Source organism: Salvelinus namaycush, chromosome 40 (genome assembly GCF_016432855.1).
Source record: "Salvelinus namaycush isolate Seneca chromosome 40, SaNama_1.0, whole genome shotgun sequence".
Lineage (NCBI taxonomy): Eukaryota > Metazoa > Chordata > Actinopteri > Salmoniformes > Salmonidae > Salvelinus > Salvelinus namaycush.
In genome coordinates, this window is record NC_052346.1 from 23,411,884 (window position 1) to 23,430,754 (window position 18,871).

At 47.6% G+C, this 18,871-nt stretch overlaps 1 protein-coding gene across 1 annotated transcript in view; it reads left to right on the plus strand.

Moving 5' to 3' along the window:
* The window catches only part of LOC120033500 (retinoschisin-like), a 21,336-nt gene extending 5,997 nt beyond the window's left edge, over positions 1–15,339 (plus strand). The window contains exons 3-5 of the mRNA XM_038979867.1: positions 5,630–5,771; positions 6,353–6,548; positions 15,187–15,339. Coding sequence (XP_038835795.1) covers positions 5,630–5,771; positions 6,353–6,548; positions 15,187–15,339 — 491 coding nt within the window. The remainder of the gene's footprint in view (positions 1–5,629; positions 5,772–6,352; positions 6,549–15,186) is intronic.
* Positions 15,340–18,871: the final 3,532 nt, after the last annotated feature.

An 18,871-nucleotide genomic window follows, 5' to 3' on the forward strand; every position in this document is an offset into this window, starting at 1 on the left:
ACTACTATACTACAACTATACTACTACAACTACTACTGCTACTACTACTATTACTATACTACTACTACTACAACTATACCACTACTACTATTATTACTATTACTACTACTACTACTACTATTACTACGACTACTACTACTATACTACTGCTACTATTACCACTACTACACTACTACTCCTAGTATTACTACTGCCACTACTACTACTATACTACTACCACTACAATGCTACCACTACTATTACCACTACTACTACTACTACTATTATTAATACCACTATACTACTACTACTACTATTATTACTATCATTACCGCTACTACTACTATACTACTACAGCTATGTTACTACTACTACTACTACTACTACTACTACTACTACTACTACTACTACTACTATCATTACTACTACTGCTACTACTGCTACTACTACTACTACTACTATACTCCTACCACTACTATGCTATTACTACCACTATACTAATACTACCACTTCTACTGCTACTTCTACTACTACTACTACTACTACTACGATGATTACTATTACTATTACTAATACTACCACTATTCTACTACTACTATACCAATACTACTACCATACTAATACTACTACCATACTACTACTATTATTACTACTACTACTACTACTACTACTGCTACTTCTACTACTACTACTACTACGATGATTACTATTACTATTACTACTACTACTACTCCTACTATACTACTACTACTATACTACTACAACTATGCTACTACTACTACTACTACTACTAGCATTACTACTACCGCTACTATTACCACTACTACTACTACTACTAAACTACTAAAGCTACTATTACCACTACTACTACTACTACTATACTACTACCACTACTATGCTACTACTACCACTACACTAATACTACCACTTCTACTGCTACTTCTACTAATACTACTACTACGGTGCTTACTATTACTATTACTAATACTATTACTTCTACTACTACTACTACTATTCTACTACTACTATACCAATGCTACTACTATACTACTACTACTATACTACTACTACTACTACCTCTATTACTATACTACTACTACTACTATACCACTACTACTATTATTACTATTACTAATACTACTATACCACTACTGCTATTATTACTATTACTACAACTACTACTACTATTATTGCTATTACTACTACTACTACTTCTACTACTACTACCACTGGTACTACTATTACTACTACTACTACTACTAGTACTACTACCACTAGTACTACTACCCCTAGTACTACTACTACTAGTACTACTACCACTAGTACTGCTACTACTACTACTATTACTACTACCACTCATACTACTACCACTAGTACTACTACTACTACCAGGAACAATGGAAGAGAGTAGAGTAAAGTACATGTTCCAACATGACAGTGGGTTATATCAGCTCATAGTAAACAGTAGGACAGTGGGTTATATCAGCTCATAGTAAACAGTAGGACAGTGGGTTATATCAGCTCATAGTAAACAGTAGGACAGTGGGTTATATCAGCTCATAGTAAACAGTAGGATAGTGGGTTATATCACCTCATAGTAAACAGTAGGACAGTGGGTTATATCAGCTCATAGTAAACAGTAGGACAGTGGGTTATATCAGCTCATAGTAAACAGTAGGACAGTGGGTTATATCAGCTCATAGTAAACAGTAGGACAGTGGGTTATATCAGCTCATAGTAAACAGTAGGACAGTGGGTTATATCACCTCATAGTAAACAGTAGGACAGTGGGTTATATCAGCTCGTAGTAAACAGTAGGACAGTGGGTTATATCAGCTCATAGTAAACAGTAGGACAGTGGGTTATATCAGCTCATAGTAAACAGTAGGACAGTGGGTTATATCAGCTCATAGTAAACAGTAGGACAGTGGGTTATATCAGCTCATAGTAAACAGTAGGACAGTGGGTTATATCAGCTCATAGTAAACAGTAGGACAGTGGGTTATATCAGCTCATAGTAAACAGTAGGACAGTGGGTTATATCACCTCATAGTAAACAGTAGGACAGTGGGTTATATCAGCTCATAGTAAACAGTAGAACAGTGGGTTATATCAGCTCATAGTAAACAGTAGGACAGTGGGTTATATCAGCTCATAGTAAACAGTAGGACAGTGGGTTATATCAGCTCATAGTAAACAGTAGGACAGTGGGTTATATCAGCTCATAGTAAACAGTAGGACAGTGGGTTATATCAGCTCATAGTAAACAGTAGGACAGTGGGTTATATCAGCTCATAGTAAACAGTAGGACAGTGGGTTATATCAGCTCATAGTAAACAGTAGGATAGTGGGTTATATCACCTCATAGTAAACAGTAGGACAGTGGGTTATATCAGCTCATAGTAAACAGTAGGACAGTGGGTTATATCAGCTCATAGTAAACAGTAGGACAGTGGGTTATATCACCTCATAGTAAACAGTAGGACAGTGGGTTATATCAGCTCATAGTAAACAGTAGGACAGTGGGTTATATCACCTCATAGTAAACAGTAGGACAGTGGGTTATATCAGCTCATAGTAAACAGTAGGACAGTGGGTTATATCAGCTCATAGTAAACAGTAGGACAGTGGGTTATATCAGCTCATAGTAAACAGTAGGACAGTGGGTTATATCAGCTCATAGTAAACAGTAGGACAGTGTGTTGTATCAGCTCATAGTAAACAGTAGGACAGTGGGTTATATCAGCTCATAGTAAACAGTAGGACAGTGGGTTATATCACCTCATAGTAAACAGTAGGACAGTGGGTTATATCACCTCATAGTAAACAGTAGGACAGTGTGTTATATCAGCTCATAGTAAACAGTAGGACAGTGGGTTATATCAGCTCATAGTAAACAGTAGGACAGTGGGTTATATCAGCTCATAGTAAACAGTAGGACAGTGGGTTATATCAGCTCATAGTAAACAGTAGGACAGTGGGTTATATCAGCTCATAGTAAACAGTAGGACAGTGGGTTATATCAGCTCATAGTAAACAGTAGGACAGTGGGTTATATCAGCTCATAGTAAACAGTAGGACAGTGGGTTATATCAGCTCATAGTAAACAGTAGGACAGTGGGTTATATCACCTCATAGTAAACAGTAGGACAGTGGGTTATATCAGCTCATAGTAAACAGTAGGACAGTGGGTTATATCAGCTCATAGTAAACAGTAGGACAGTGGGTTATATCACCTCATAGTAAACAGTAGGACAGTGGGTTATATCACCTCATAGTAAACAGTAGGACAGTGGGTTATATCAGCTCATAGTAAACAGTAGGACAGTGGGTTGTATCAGCTCATAGTAAACAGTAGGACAGTGGGTTATATCACCTCATAGTAAACAGTAGGACAGTGGGTTATATCAGCTCATAGTAAACAGTAGGACAGTGGGTTATATCAGCTCATAGTAAACAGTAGGACAGTGGGTTATATCAGCTCATAGTAAACAGTAGGACAGTGGGTTATATCACCTCATAGTAAACAGTAGGACAGTGGGTTATATCAGCTCATAGTAAACAGTAGGACAGTGTGTTATATCAGCTCATAGTAAACAGTAGGACAGTGGGTTATATCACCTCATAGTAAACAGTAGGACAGTGGGTTATATCAGCTCATAGTAAACAGTAGGACAGTGTGTTATATCAGCTCATAGTAAACAGTAGGACAGTGGGTTATATCAGCTCATAGTAAACAGTAGGACAGTGGGTTATATCACCTCATAGTAAACAGTAGGACAGTGGGTTATATCAGCTTATAGTAAACAGTAGGACAGTGGGTTATATCACCTCATAGTAAACAGTAGGACAGTGGGTTATATCAGCTCATAGTAAACAGTAGGACAGTGTGTTGTATCAGCTCATAGTAAACAGTAGGACAGTGTGTTGTATCAGCTCATAGTAAACAGTAGGACAGTGGGTTATATCAGCTCGTAGTAAACAGTAGGACAGTGGGTTATATCAGCTCATAGTAAACAGTAGGACAGTGGGTTATATCACCTCATAGTAAACAGTAGGACAGTGGGTTATATCAGCTCATAGTAAACAGTAGGACAGTGGGTTATATCAGCTCATAGTAAACAGTAGGATAGTGTGTTGTATCAGCTCATAGTAAACAGTAGGACAGTGGGTTATATCAGCTCATAGTAAACAGTAGGACAGTGGGTTATATCAGCTCATAGTAAACAGTAGGACAGTGGGTTATATCAGCTCATAGTAAACAGTAGGACAGTGGGTTATATCAGCTCATAGTAAACAGTAGGACAGTGGGTTATATCACCTCATAGTAAACAGTAGGACAGTGGGTTATATCAGCTCATAGTAAACAGTAGGACAGTGGGTTATATCAGCTCATAGTAAACAGTAGGACAGTGGGTTATATCAGCTCATAGTAAACAGTAGGACAGTGGGTTATATCAGCTCATAGTAAACAGTAGGACAGTGTGTTATATCAGCTCATAGTAAACAGTAGGACAGTGGGTTATTTCAGCTCATAGTAAACAGTAGGACAGTGGGTTATATCAGCTCATAGTAAACAGTAGGACAGTGTGGGTGGCTATGTGCTGTTTTCAGTGTCCTACTCCAGGGCTCCCCAACCTGCGGCCCACAGGTGGTTTTATTTGGCCCCCCATTGTTGGACATAAAAGACTGTAACAGCAGGAAATCAGCTCCAAGTGATTTTAATTTAAGAAATCTGTTCCATAGTATTCCTACGCATAATAGAGACGTGATTGTATACAAATGGATGTTTATCTAATGGATGTTTATCTAATGGATGTTTATCTAGTGGATGTTTATCTAATGGATGTTTATCTAGTGGATGTTTATCTAATGGATGTTTATCTAATGGATGTTTATCTAATGAAGTTTATCTAATGGATGTTTATCTAGTGGATGTTTATCTAATGGATGTTTATCTAATGGATGTTTATCTAATGGATGTTTATCTAATGGATGTTTATCTAAGGGATGTTTATCTAATGGATGTTTATGTAATAGATGTTTATCTTCAATGTGGAGAATTAAAACAGAAGGATTTAGGATTGGAGATGTATTGTGAGTCCAAAATGGCACCCTATTCCCTACATAGTGCCCTACTTTAGACCAGAGCCCTATGGCACCCTATTCCCTACATACGTAGTGCACTACTTTTGGATGGAGCAGGAAATCAGGGATTGAGAGGGGGTGGGTGGGTTGGAGGGAGAGGATTAATGTGGTGTTGGTTGGTTAGGCACAGGGTGCCTCAGTCACCAGACGTCACCTTGCATGCTGGTGTTGTCTTTCATAACAACGAGCGGGGGGATGCTCCAGTTAGCTTCTGCAACTAGGAAGTGTTTTGCCCTTCAATTGCAGTTCAGTATACAGTGTGTCCTGTGTAGAGAAGTGTCTTCCATTGGGCTAGACTATAGTGATTACGTGGTCTCTAACAACATACAGTACATGCAGATGATACGTGTCCTAGGATAGGAGGACCTGTGACGATAACTACAAAATAACTACAAAAGTAACTACAAAATAATTAGCATCAGTGTGACGTCCATTGTTTGGCATCCAATGTTAACATGTTGACTACTGCCTTGTTGTGGACCATGGCCTCCCTCCTCTCCAGAGTGTCCGTACCACAAGCCCCTGGGTTTGGAGGCTGGGTCAGTCAGACCAGACCAGATCAGCTGTTCCAACGAGGACCAGTACACTGGCTGGTTCTCCTCCTGGCTCCCCAGCAATGCCAGACTCAACAACCAGGGCTTTGGGTGAGTCCCCTGCCCCATCCTCTCCCTCAGGACCAACCCCTGGTAGGGCCTCTATCTCCCCCTCCCTGTAACTGTAAAGGAGGACATTGGGTGAGTCCCCTGCCACACCCTCTCCCTCAGGACCAACCCCTGGTAGGGCCTCTATCTCCCCCTCCCTGTAACTGTAAAGGAGGACATTGGGTGAGTCCCCTGCCCCATCCTCTCCCTCAGGACCAACCCCTGGTAGGGCCTCTATCTCCCCCTCCCTGTAACTGTAAAGGAGGACATTGGGTGAGTCCCCTGCCACATCCTCTCCCTCAGGACCAACCCCTGGTAGGGCCTCTATCTCCCCCTCCCTGTAACTGTAAAGGAGGACATTGGGTGAGTCCCCTGCCACATCCTCTCCCTCAGGACCAACCCCTGGTAGGGCCTCTATCTCCCCCTCCCTGTAACTGTAAAGGAGGACATTGGCTCAATCAGTAACCTCAGTGTTCCCTTGGGAAATAGCTCTTCTGACCTCATTGGTAAAATAATGGTCCCCCTCCAGGTCATTGTTTTTGCCTAGGCTTTAGCTCAGCGGGCTAACATAGTTTCCCCTCCAGGTGTGCATGGCTGTCTAAGTTCCAGGACAACAGCCAGTGGTTGCAGATTGACCTGAAGGAGGTGATGGTGGTGTCTGGTATCCTGACCCAGGGGCGCTGTGACGCTGACGAATGGATCACCAAGTACAGCGTCCAGTACCGCACCGACCAGAATCTCAACTGGATCTACTACAAGGACCAGACGGGGAACAACAGGGTGGGTCCATCCTACCTTTACCTTTTAAATGTACTCATTGAGAAGATGCTGTTATTCAGAGCAACTCACAGTCAATAAATACTGTAACAAAACTTTTTTACTTTTTACAATCATAACTTAGTTCATAGTTATACATCAATACATGGTTCGTTATGACATCACAGGGTTTACACATGTAATAATGTGGAAGACAGTCTTGGGATTTATACATACAGTATATCAAAATCAATCCTTCTCATCAGATCCCATATTTCTTTAGTTCTGTAGCAGTTCAGTAAAAGGTGTCCTAAAGTCTAGTCCTGCCAGGTGAGGCAGGATGTCTGGCAGGAGGATTCTCCATCTGTGTTACTGCATGGTGGTCTGTGTTGTCCCTCCTCCTCACACTGTTACTGCATGGTGGTCTGTGTTGTCCCTCCTCCTCACACTGTTACTGCATGGTGGTCTGTGTTGTCCCTCCTCCTCACACTGTTACTGCATGGTGGTCTGTGTTGTCCCTCCTCCTCACACTGTTACTGCATGTTGGTCTGTGTTGTCCCTCCTCTTCACACTGTTACTGCATGGTGGTCTGTGTTGTCCCTCCTCCTCACACTGTTACTGCATGGTGGTCTGTGTTGTCCCTCCTCCTCACACTGTTACTACATGGTGGTCTGTGTTGTCCCTCCTCCTCACACTGTTACTGCATGGTGGTCTGTGTTGTCCCTCCTCCTCACACTGTTACTGCATGGTGGTCTGTGTTGTCCCTCCTCCTCACACTGTTACTGCATGGTGGTCTGTGTTGTCCCTCCTCCTCACACTGTTACTGCATGTTGGTCTGTGTTGTCCCTCCTCCTCACACTGTTACTGCATGTTGGTCTGTGTTGTCCCTCCTCCTCACACTGTTACTGCATGGTGGTCTGTGTTGTCCCTCCTCCTCACACTGTTACTGCATGTTGGTCTGTGTTGTCCCTCCTCCTCACACTGTTACTGCATGGTGGTCTGTGTTGTCCCTCCTCTTCACACTGTTACTGCATGGTGGTCTGTGTTGTCCCTCCTCACACTGTTACTGCATGGTGGTCTGTGTTGTCCCTCCTCACACTGTTACTGCATGGTGGTCTGTGTTGTCCCTCCTCACACTGTTACTGCATGGTGGTCTGTGTTGTCCCTCCTCTTCACACTGTTACTGCATGGTGGTCTGTGTTGTCCCTCCTCCTCACACTGTTACTGCATGGTGGTCTGTGTTGTCCCTCCTCCTCACACTGTTACTGCATGGTGGTCTGTGTTGTCCCTCCTCCTCACACTGTTACTGCATGGTGGTCTGTGTTGTCCCTCCTCCTCACACTGTTACTGCATGTTGGTCTGTGTTGTCCCTCCTCTTCACACTGTTACTGCATGGTGGTCTGTGTTGTCCCTCCTCCTCACACTGTTACTGCATGGTGGTCTGTGTTGTCCCTCCTCCTCACACTGTTACTGCATGGTGGTCTGTGTTGGTTCTCCTCCTCACACTGTTACTGCATGTTGGTCTGTGTTGGTTCTCCTCTTCACACTGTTACTGCATGTTGGTCTGTGTTGTCCCTCCTCCTCACACTGTTACTGCATGGTGGTCTGTGTTGTCCCTCCTCCTCACACTGTTACTGCATGGTGGTCTGTGTTGGTTCTCCTCCTCACACTGTTACTGCATGTTGGTCTGTGTTGGTTCTCCTCCTCACACTGTTACTGCATGGTGGTCTGTGTTGTCCCTCCTCCTCACACTGTTACTGCATGGTGGTCTGTGTTGGTTCTCCTCCTCACACTGTTACTGCATGTTGGTCTGTGTTGGTTCTCCTCTTCACACTGTTACTGCATGGTGGTCTGTGTTGTCCCTCCTCCTCACACTGTTACTGCATGGTGGTCTGTGTTGTCCCTCCTCCTCACACTGTTACTGCATGGTGGTCTGTGTTGTCCCTCCTCCTCACACTGTTACTGCATGGTGGTCTGTGTTGTCCCTCCTCCTCACACTGTTACTGCATGGTGGTCTGTGTTGTCCCTCCTCTTCACACTGTTACTGCATGGTGGTCTGTGTTGGTTCTCCTCCTCACACTGTTACTGCATGGTGGTCTGTGTTGTCCCTCCTCCTCACACTGTTACTGCATGGTGGTCTGTGTTGTCCCTCCTCTTCACACTGTTACTGCATGGTGGTCTGTGTTGTCCCTCCTCCTCACACTGTTACTGCATGGTGGTCTGTGTAGTCCCTCCTCCTCACACTGTTACTGCATGGTGGTCTGTGTTGTCCCTCCTCCTCACACTGTTACTGCATGGTGGTCTGTGTAGTCCCTCCTCCTCACACTGTTACTGCATGGTGGTCTGTGTTGTCCCTCCTCCTCACACTGTTACTGCACGGTGGTCTGTGTTGTCCCTCCTCCTCACACTGTTACTGCATGGTGGTCTGTGTTGTCCCTCCTCCTCACACTGTTACTGCATGGTGGTCTGTGTTGTCCCTCCTCCTCACACTGTTACTGCATGTTGGTCTGTGTTGTCCCTCCTCCTCACACTGTTACTGCATGGTGGTCTGTGTTGTCCCTCCTCCTCACACTGTTACTGCATGGTGGTCTGTGTTGTCCCTCCTCCTCACACTGTTACTGCATGGTGGTCTGTGTTGTCCCTCCTCCTCACACTGTTACTGCATGGTGGTCTGTGTTGTCCCTCCTCCTCACACTGTTACTGCATGGTGGTCTGTGTTGTCCCTCCTCCTCACACTGTTACTGCATGTTGGTCTGTGTTGGTTCTCCTCCTCACACTGTTACTGCATGGTGGTCTGTGTTGTCCCTCCTCCTCACACTGTTACTGCATGGTGGTCTGTGTTGTCCCTCCTCCTCACACTGTTACTGCATGGTGGTCTGTGTTGGTTCTCCTCCTCACACTGTTACTGCATGGTGGTCTGTGTTGTCCCTCCTCCTCACACTGTTACTGCATGTTGGTCTGTGTTGTCCCTCCTCCTCACACTGTTACTGCATGGTGGTCTGTGTTGGTTCTCCTCCTCACACTGTTACTGCATGGTGGTCTGTGTTGTCCCTCCTCCTCACACTGTTACTGCATGGTGGTCTGTGTTGTCCCTCCTCCTCACACTGTTACTGCATGGTGGTCTGTGTTGTCCCTCCTCCTCACACTGTTACTGCATGTTGGTCTGTGTTGTCCCTCCTCCTCACACTGTTACTGCATGGTGGTCTGTGTTGGTTCTCCTCTTCACACTGTTACTGCATGGTGGTCTGTGTTGTCCCTCCTCCTCACACTGTTACTGCATGGTGGTCTGTGTTGGTTCTCCTCCTCACACTGTTACTGCATGGTGGTCTGTGTTGTCCCTCCTCCTCACACTGTTACTGCATGGTGGTCTGTGTTGTCCCTCCTCCTCACACTGTTACTGCATGGTGGTCTGTGTTGGTTCTCCTCCTCACACTGTTACTGCATGGTGGTCTGTGTTGGTTCTCCTCCTCACACTGTTACTGCATGGTGGTCTGTGTTGTCCCTCCTCTTCACACTGTTACTGCATGGTGGTCTGTGTTGTCCCTCCTCACACTGTTACTGCATGGTGGTCTGTGTTGGTTCTCCTCTTCACACTGTTACTGCATGGTGGTCTGTGTTGTCCCTCCTCCTCACACTGTTACTGCATGGTGGTCTGTGTTGGTTCTCCTCCTCACACTGTTACTGCATGGTGGTCTGTGTTGTCCCTCCTCCTCACACTGTTACTGCATGGTGGTCTGTGTTGGTTCTCCTCCTCACACTGTTACTGCATGGTGGTCTGTGTTGTCTCTCCTCCTCACACTGTTACTGCATGGTGGTCTGTGTTGTCCCTCCTCCTCACACTGTTACTGCATGGTGGTCTGTGTTGGTTCTCCTCCTCACACTGTTACTGCATGGTGGTCTGTGTTGTCCCTCCTCCTCACACTGTTACTGCATGGTGGTCTGTGTTGTCCCTCCTCCTCACACTGTTACTGCATGGTGGTCTGTGTTGTCCCTCCTCACACTGTTACTGCATGGTGGTCTGTGTTGTCCCTCCTCCTCACACTGTTACTGCATGGTGGTCTGTGTTGTCCCTCCTCCTCACACTGTTACTGCATGGTGGTCTGTGTTGTCCCTCCTCACACTGTTACTGCATGTTGGTCTGTGTTGTCCCTCCTCCTCACACTGTTACTGCATGGTGGTCTGTGTTGTCCCTCCTCCTCACACTGTTACTGCATGTTGGTCTGTGTTGTCCCTCCTCCTCACACTGTTACTGCATGGTGGTCTGTGTTGTCCCTCCTCCTCACACTGTTACTGCATGTTGGTCTGTGTTGTCCCTCCTCCTCACACTGTTACTGCATGTTGGTCTGTGTTGGTTCTCCTCCTCACACTGTTACTGCATGGTGGTCTGTGTTGTCCCTCCTCACACTGTTACTGCATGGTGGTCTGTGTTGTCCCTCCTCCTCACACTGTTACTGCATGGTAGTCTGTGTTGTCCCTCCTCTTCACACTGTTACTGCATGGTGGTCTGTGTTGTCCCTCCTCCTCACACTGTTACTGCATGGTGGTCTGTGTTGTCCCTCCTCCTCACACTGTTACTGCATGTTGGTCTGTGTTGTCCCTCCTCCTCACACTGTTACTGCATGTTGGTCTGTGTTGGTTCTCCTCCTCACACTGTTACTGCATGGTGGTCTGTGTTGTCCCTCCTCCTCACACTGTTACTGCATGGTGGTCTGTGTTGTCCCTCCTCCTCACACTGTTACTGCATGGTGGTCTGTGTTGTCCCTCCTCCTCACACTGTTACTGCATGTTGGTCTGTGTTGTCCCTCCTCCTCACACTGTTACTGCATGGTGGTCTGTGTTGGTTCTCCTCTTCACACTGTTACTGCATGGTGGTCTGTGTTGTCCCTCCTCCTCACACTGTTACTGCATGGTGGTCTGTGTTGTCCCTCCTCCTCACACTGTTACTGCATGGTGGTCTGTGTTGTCTCTCCTCCTCACACTGTTACTGCATGGTGGTCTGTGTTGTCCCTCCTCCTCACACTGTTACTGCATGGTGGTCTGTGTTGTCCCTCCTCCTCACACTGTTACTGCATGGTGGTCTGTGTTGTCCCTCCTCCTCACACTGTTACTGCATGGTGGTCTGTGTTGTCCCTCCTCCTCACACTGTTACTGCATGGTGGTCTGTGTTGTCCCTCCTCCTCACACTGTTACTGCATGTTGGTCTGTGTTGGTTCTCCTCCTCACACTGTTACTGCATGGTGGTCTGTGTTGTCCCTCCTCCTCACACTGTTACTGCATGGTGGTCTGTGTTGTCCCTCCTCCTCACACTGTTACTGCATGGTGGTCTGTGTTGGTTCTCCTCCTCACACTGTTACTGCATGGTGGTCTGTGTTGTCCCTCCTCCTCACACTGTTACTGCATGTTGGTCTGTGTTGTCCCTCCTCCTCACACTGTTACTGCATGGTGGTCTGTGTTGGTTCTCCTCCTCACACTGTTACTGCATGGTGGTCTGTGTTGTCCCTCCTCCTCACACTGTTACTGCATGGTGGTCTGTGTTGTCCCTCCTCCTCACACTGTTACTGCATGGTGGTCTGTGTTGTCCCTCCTCCTCACACTGTTACTGCATGTTGGTCTGTGTTGTCCCTCCTCCTCACACTGTTACTGCATGGTGGTCTGTGTTGGTTCTCCTCTTCACACTGTTACTGCATGGTGGTCTGTGTTGTCCCTCCTCCTCACACTGTTACTGCATGGTGGTCTGTGTTGGTTCTCCTCCTCACACTGTTACTGCATGGTGGTCTGTGTTGTCCCTCCTCCTCACACTGTTACTGCATGGTGGTCTGTGTTGTCCCTCCTCCTCACACTGTTACTGCATGGTGGTCTGTGTTGGTTCTCCTCCTCACACTGTTACTGCATGGTGGTCTGTGTTGGTTCTCCTCCTCACACTGTTACTGCATGGTGGTCTGTGTTGTCCCTCCTCTTCACACTGTTACTGCATGGTGGTCTGTGTTGTCCCTCCTCACACTGTTACTGCATGGTGGTCTGTGTTGGTTCTCCTCTTCACACTGTTACTGCATGGTGGTCTGTGTTGTCCCTCCTCCTCACACTGTTACTGCATGGTGGTCTGTGTTGGTTCTCCTCCTCACACTGTTACTGCATGGTGGTCTGTGTTGTCCCTCCTCCTCACACTGTTACTGCATGGTGGTCTGTGTTGGTTCTCCTCCTCACACTGTTACTGCATGGTGGTCTGTGTTGTCTCTCCTCCTCACACTGTTACTGCATGGTGGTCTGTGTTGTCCCTCCTCCTCACACTGTTACTGCATGGTGGTCTGTGTTGGTTCTCCTCCTCACACTGTTACTGCATGGTGGTCTGTGTTGTCCCTCCTCCTCACACTGTTACTGCATGGTGGTCTGTGTTGTCCCTCCTCCTCACACTGTTACTGCATGGTGGTCTGTGTTGTCCCTCCTCACACTGTTACTGCATGGTGGTCTGTGTTGTCCCTCCTCCTCACACTGTTACTGCATGGTGGTCTGTGTTGTCCCTCCTCCTCACACTGTTACTGCATGGTGGTCTGTGTTGTCCCTCCTCACACTGTTACTGCATGTTGGTCTGTGTTGTCCCTCCTCCTCACACTGTTACTGCATGGTGGTCTGTGTTGTCTCTCCTCCTCACACTGTTACTGCATGTTGGTCTGTGTTGTCCCTCCTCCTCACACTGTTACTGCATGGTGGTCTGTGTTGTCCCTCCTCCTCACACTGTTACTGCATGTTGGTCTGTGTTGTCCCTCCTCCTCACACTGTTACTGCATGTTGGTCTGTGTTGGTTCTCCTCCTCACACTGTTACTGCATGGTGGTCTGTGTTGTCCCTCCTCACACTGTTACTGCATGGTGGTCTGTGTTGTCCCTCCTCCTCACACTGTTACTGCATGGTAGTCTGTGTTGTCCCTCCTCTTCACACTGTTACTGCATGGTGGTCTGTGTTGTCCCTCCTCCTCACACTGTTACTGCATGGTGGTCTGTGTTGTCCCTCCTCCTCACACTGTTACTGCATGTTGGTCTGTGTTGTCCCTCCTCCTCACACTGTTACTGCATGTTGGTCTGTGTTGGTTCTCCTCCTCACACTGTTACTGCATGGTGGTCTGTGTTGTCCCTCCTCCTCACACTGTTACTGCATGGTGGTCTGTGTTGTCCCTCCTCCTCACACTGTTACTGCATGGTGGTCTGTGTTGTCCCTCCTCCTCACACTGTTACTGCATGTTGGTCTGTGTTGTCCCTCCTCCTCACACTGTTACTGCATGGTGGTCTGTGTTGGTTCTCCTCTTCACACTGTTACTGCATGGTGGTCTGTGTTGTCCCTCCTCCTCACACTGTTACTGCATGGTGGTCTGTGTTGTCCCTCCTCCTCACACTGTTACTGCATGGTGGTCTGTGTTGTCTCTCCTCCTCACACTGTTACTGCATGGTGGTCTGTGTTGTCCCTCCTCCTCACACTGTTACTGCATGGTGGTCTGTGTTGTCCCTCCTCCTCACACTGTTACTGCATGGTGGTCTGTGTTGTCCCTCCTCCTCACACTGTTACTGCATGGTGGTCTGTGTTGTCCCTCCTCCTCACACTGTTACTGCATGGTGGTCTGTGTTGTCCCTCCTCCTCACACTGTTACTGCATGGTGGTCTGTGTTGTCCCTCCTCCTCACACTGTTACTGCATGGTGGTCTGTGTTGTCCCTCCTCCTCACACTGTTACTGCATGGTGGTCTGTGTTGTCCCTCCTCCTCACACTGTTACTGCATGGTGCTCTGTGTAGTTCCTCCTCTTCACACTGTTACTGCATGGTGGTCTGTGTTGGTTCTCCTCCTCACACTGTTACTGCATGGTGGTCTGTGTTGGTTCTCCTCCTCACACTGTTACTGCATGGTGGTCTGTGTTGTCCCTCCTCTTCACACTGTTACTGCATGGTGGTCTGTGTTGTCCCTCCTCCTCACACTGTTACTGCATGGTGGTCTGTGTTGTCCCTCCTCCTCACACTGTTACTGCATGGTGGTCTGTGTTGTCCCTCCTCACACTGTTACTGCATGGTGGTCTGTGTTGTCCCTCCTCCTCACACTGTTACTGCATGGTGGTCTGTGTTGTCTCTCCTCCTCACACTGTTACTGCATGGTGGTCTGTGTTGTCCCTCCTCCTCACACTGTTACTGCATGGTGGTCTGTGTTGTCCCTCCTCTTCACACTGTTACTGCATGGTGGTCTGTGTTGTCCCTCCTCACACTGTTACTGCATGGTGGTCTGTGTTGGTTCTCCTCCTCACACTGTTACTGCATGGTGGTCTGTGTTGTCCCTCCTCACACTGTTACTGCATGGTGGTCTGTGTTGTCCCTCCTCTTCACACTGTTACTGCATGGTGGTCTGTGTTGTCCCTCCTCCTCACACTGTTACTGCATGGTGGTCTGTGTTGTCCCTCCTCCTCACACTGTTACTGCATGGTGGTCTGTGTTGTCCCTCCTCCTCACACTGTTACTGCATGGTGGTCTGTGTTGTCCCTCCTCACACTGTTACTGCATGGTGGTCTGTGTTGTCCCTCCTCACACTGTTACTGCATGGTGGTCTGTGTTGTCCCTCCTCCTCACACTGTTACTGCATGGTGGTCTGTGTTGTCCTTCCTCCTCACACGGCTCCGTGTCTCTCCTCAGGTGTTCTACGGGAACTCGGACCGCTCCTCCTCGGTTCAGAACCTCCTGCGTCCTCCCATGGTAACTCGCTACATCCGTTTACTCCCTCTGGGCTGGCACACACGTATCGCCATCCGCATGGAGCTGCTGCTCTGCATGAGCAAGTGTACCTGATTCTGTCTGTCCTGACGACCAGGGTCACACTCAGCAGGGTACAACACCGTGGAACGTTCAGACAGAAAATGTAATGAATAGAACTGACATGATTCTACATGAATACACAGTCATATTGGTTCTACACAATATATTTCTATGTGAAGGTCCTGTAATGATACACCATCCTGAACAGGCCCAAGGAGAGCCCTGGTCGTTCCTCTGGATGTTCCCCTGGCTGTTCCCCTGGTCGTTCCCCTGGATGTTCCCTATGCCAAAGTGGAATCTACTGCTCTGGAAATCCTTGTTTCCTTTCCTTCCCCAAAACGGTTAAGTAATATCACTCTCCCAGGAATTGGTTTTATGTGTGAAAAGGTCCATTCTGTTTTCAGATCAGATGTGTTACAACAACAGTTTTATTTATGATCATTTTTTTACACTGAACAAAAAGGGGTGGATGGCCAGTTGTTTCCACTTGGGTGAGGAAGAGGAGATAAATACATGCCTGTGAACCGACAAACCCAGAGAAATTGGGGATGATTATGTGATGAGGGAAGCTCAGAGAAAGAGAACACTACCAGTCCTGTGGTTAACTGGATGTTGTGTACTGTGTACTGTGTTGTGTTGTGTGTGTGGATTCTGATGTAGTTTGTGACAGTGATGTAGAGAGTCCAGTGGAGGTATCGTTCGTTGCTTGTTTTATTGTATTCATTTACAGTTGACCAAAACCAGTTCCTGAAATAAAGACAAACTCTTGTACCTTCTTGTTTTGGAGTATCATTGAACAATATTCCTGTGTAATCCTCTGATGTCCAGTTTAAAATACATCTAGAGGAATCTCCACTTGTGATGTGTGAAACCCTTTTCCTGATCCCCAAAAACAATTCATGCCAGTTAACAGGGTAGATCCATGTGGTTTTAATTCTTATTTACAGTCAGTGACCAAATATATAAATAATGCTGTTTATGTGTGATGTCATGCAAATCAAATCCTGTGGTTAAATGTTAAACAAACAACAACCGGAAGTGATTTATAATTCAGGATCTGGATAATCTTGAATTTAGGATCATCTCAAGCTGATTTGTGTTTTCCTGTGACGGCGTGAAGGATTGTTCACTTCAAACCGCCACGAAACCGCTATTAGAAATGATATAACAATGAGTTAACATAAACTGCAGGTGTGGGCTATTTGAGTTTAGACATTAGTGGGATAGCCTGGTGGTCCCAGATCGAGCTAAAGAGCACAAACAGATCGGGGGACCACCAGGCTAAATTAAAGGTGATCTTAAACCCAATATAATGAAATCACACCGTAAAGATTTCATGATATTTGCTGCAAATGGTCCTTGGAGTCTTTTTGCCACAGAACCCCTGGAAGACATTCAGTTCTATTGGACACAGAACTATGGTTACGACAAGGACAAAGATGTGACACAGACAACAAGGGAAAAGTGGAACTGAAGTTCAATACTAAAACGGATCTTTTCAAACTGAAAAAGCATGTATTCAAACTGGACGTTACAATGACAGGTGACGGCCCTAAGCACTTCAATCAGAACGTTACTGTCAACTGGTAGTGTAAAACTGAATGTTAAATTAAAACCTTACTGTCAACTGGTAGTGTAAAACTGAATGTTAAATTAAAACGTTACTGTCAACTGTTAGTGTAAAACTGAATGTTAAATTAAAACGTTACTGTCAACTGTTAGTGTAAAACTGAATGTTAAATCAGAACGTTACTGTCAACTGTTAGTGTAAAACTGAATGTTAAATCAGAACGTTACTGTCAACTGTTAGTGTAAAACTGAATGTTAAATTAAAACCTTACTGTCAACTGGTAGTGTAAAACTGAATGTTAAATTAAAACCTTACTGTCAACTGTTAGTGTAAAACTGAATGTTAAATTAAAACGTTACTGTCAACTGTTAGTGTAAAACTGAATGTTAAATTAAAATGTTATTAAAATGTTGTGCAAATATATGAAGGAGAACAATCCAATGGATCACCTGATACACACAGTGCATGTTGGTGTTATTAACACGTCTCCATGGAACATCAAATGTCCAGTCGGTGCAGATTGTTTGGCGAGAACTGGACTGGAGGGGCAGGCTGGGGCTTTGAGGGGAGACGCCGTCTTTCTGAGGGGCAGCCTGGGGCTTTGAGGGGAGACGCCGTCTTTCTGAGGGGCAGGCTGGGGCTTTGAGGGGAGACGCCGTCTTTCTGAGGGGCAGCCTGGGGCTTTGAGGGGAGACGCCATCTTTCTGAGGGGCAGGCTGGGGCTTTGAGGGGAGACGCCGTCTTTCTGAGGGGCAGCCTGGGGCTTTGAGGGGAGACGCCATCTTTCTGAGGGGCAGGCTGGGGCTTTGAGGGGAGACGCCGTCTTTCTGAGGGGCAGCCTGGGGCTTTGAGGGGAGACGCCGTCTTTCTGAGGGGCAGCCTGGGGCTTTGAGGGGAGACGCCGTCTTTCTGAGTGGCAGCCTGGGGCTTTGAGGGGAGACGCCGTCTTTCTGAGGGGCAGCCTGGGGCTTTGAGGGGAGACGCCGTCTTTCTGAGGGGCAGGCTGGGGCTTTGAGGGGAGACGCCGTCTTTCTGAGGGGCAGCCTGGGGCTTTGAGGGGAGACGCCATCTTTCTGAGGGGCAGCCTGGGGCTTTGAGGGGAGACGCCGTCTTTCTGAGGGGCAGCCTGGGGCTTTGAGGGGAGACGCCGTCTTTCTGAGGGGCAGCCTGGGGCTTTGAGGGGAGACGCCGTCTTTCTGAGGGGCAGCCTGGGGCTTTGAGGGGAGACGCCATCTTTCTGAGGGGCAGCCTGGGGCTTTGAGGGGAGACGCCGTCTTTCTGAGGGGCAGCCTGGGGCTTTGAGGGGAGACGCCGTCTTTCTGAGGGGCAGCCTGGGGCTTTGAGGGGAGACGCCGTCTTTCTGAGGGGCAGCCTGGGGCTTTGAGGGGAGACGCCATCTTTCTGAGTGGCAGCCTGGGGCTTTGAGGGGAGACGCCGTCTTTCTGAGGGGCAGCCTGGGGCTTTGAGGGGAGACGCCGTCTTTCTGAGGGGCAGCCTGGGGCTTTGAGGGGAGACGCCGTCTTTCTGAGGGGCAGGCTGGGGCTTTGAGGGGAGACGCCGTCTTTCTGAGGGGCAGCCTGGGGCTTTGAGGGGAGACGCCGTCTTTCTGAGGGGCAGCCTGGGGCTTTGAGGGGAGACGCCGTCTTTCTGAGGGGCAGGCTGGGGCTTTGAGGGGAGACGCCGTCTTTCTGAGGGGCAGGCTGGGGCTTTGAGGGGAGACGCCGTCTTTCTGAGGGGCAGCCTGGGGCTTTGAGGGGAGACGCCGTCTTTCTGAGGGGCAGCCTGGGGCTTTGAGGGGAGACGTCGTCTTTCTGAGGGGCAGGCTGGGGCTTTGAGGGGAGACGCCGTCTTTCTGAGGGGCAGCCTGGGGCTTTGAGGGGAGACGCCGTCTTTCTGAGTGGCAGCCTGGGGCTTTGAGGGGAGACGCCGTCTTTCTGAGGGGCAGCCTGGGGCTTTGAGGGGAGACGCCGTCTTTCTGAGGGGCAGCCTGGGGCT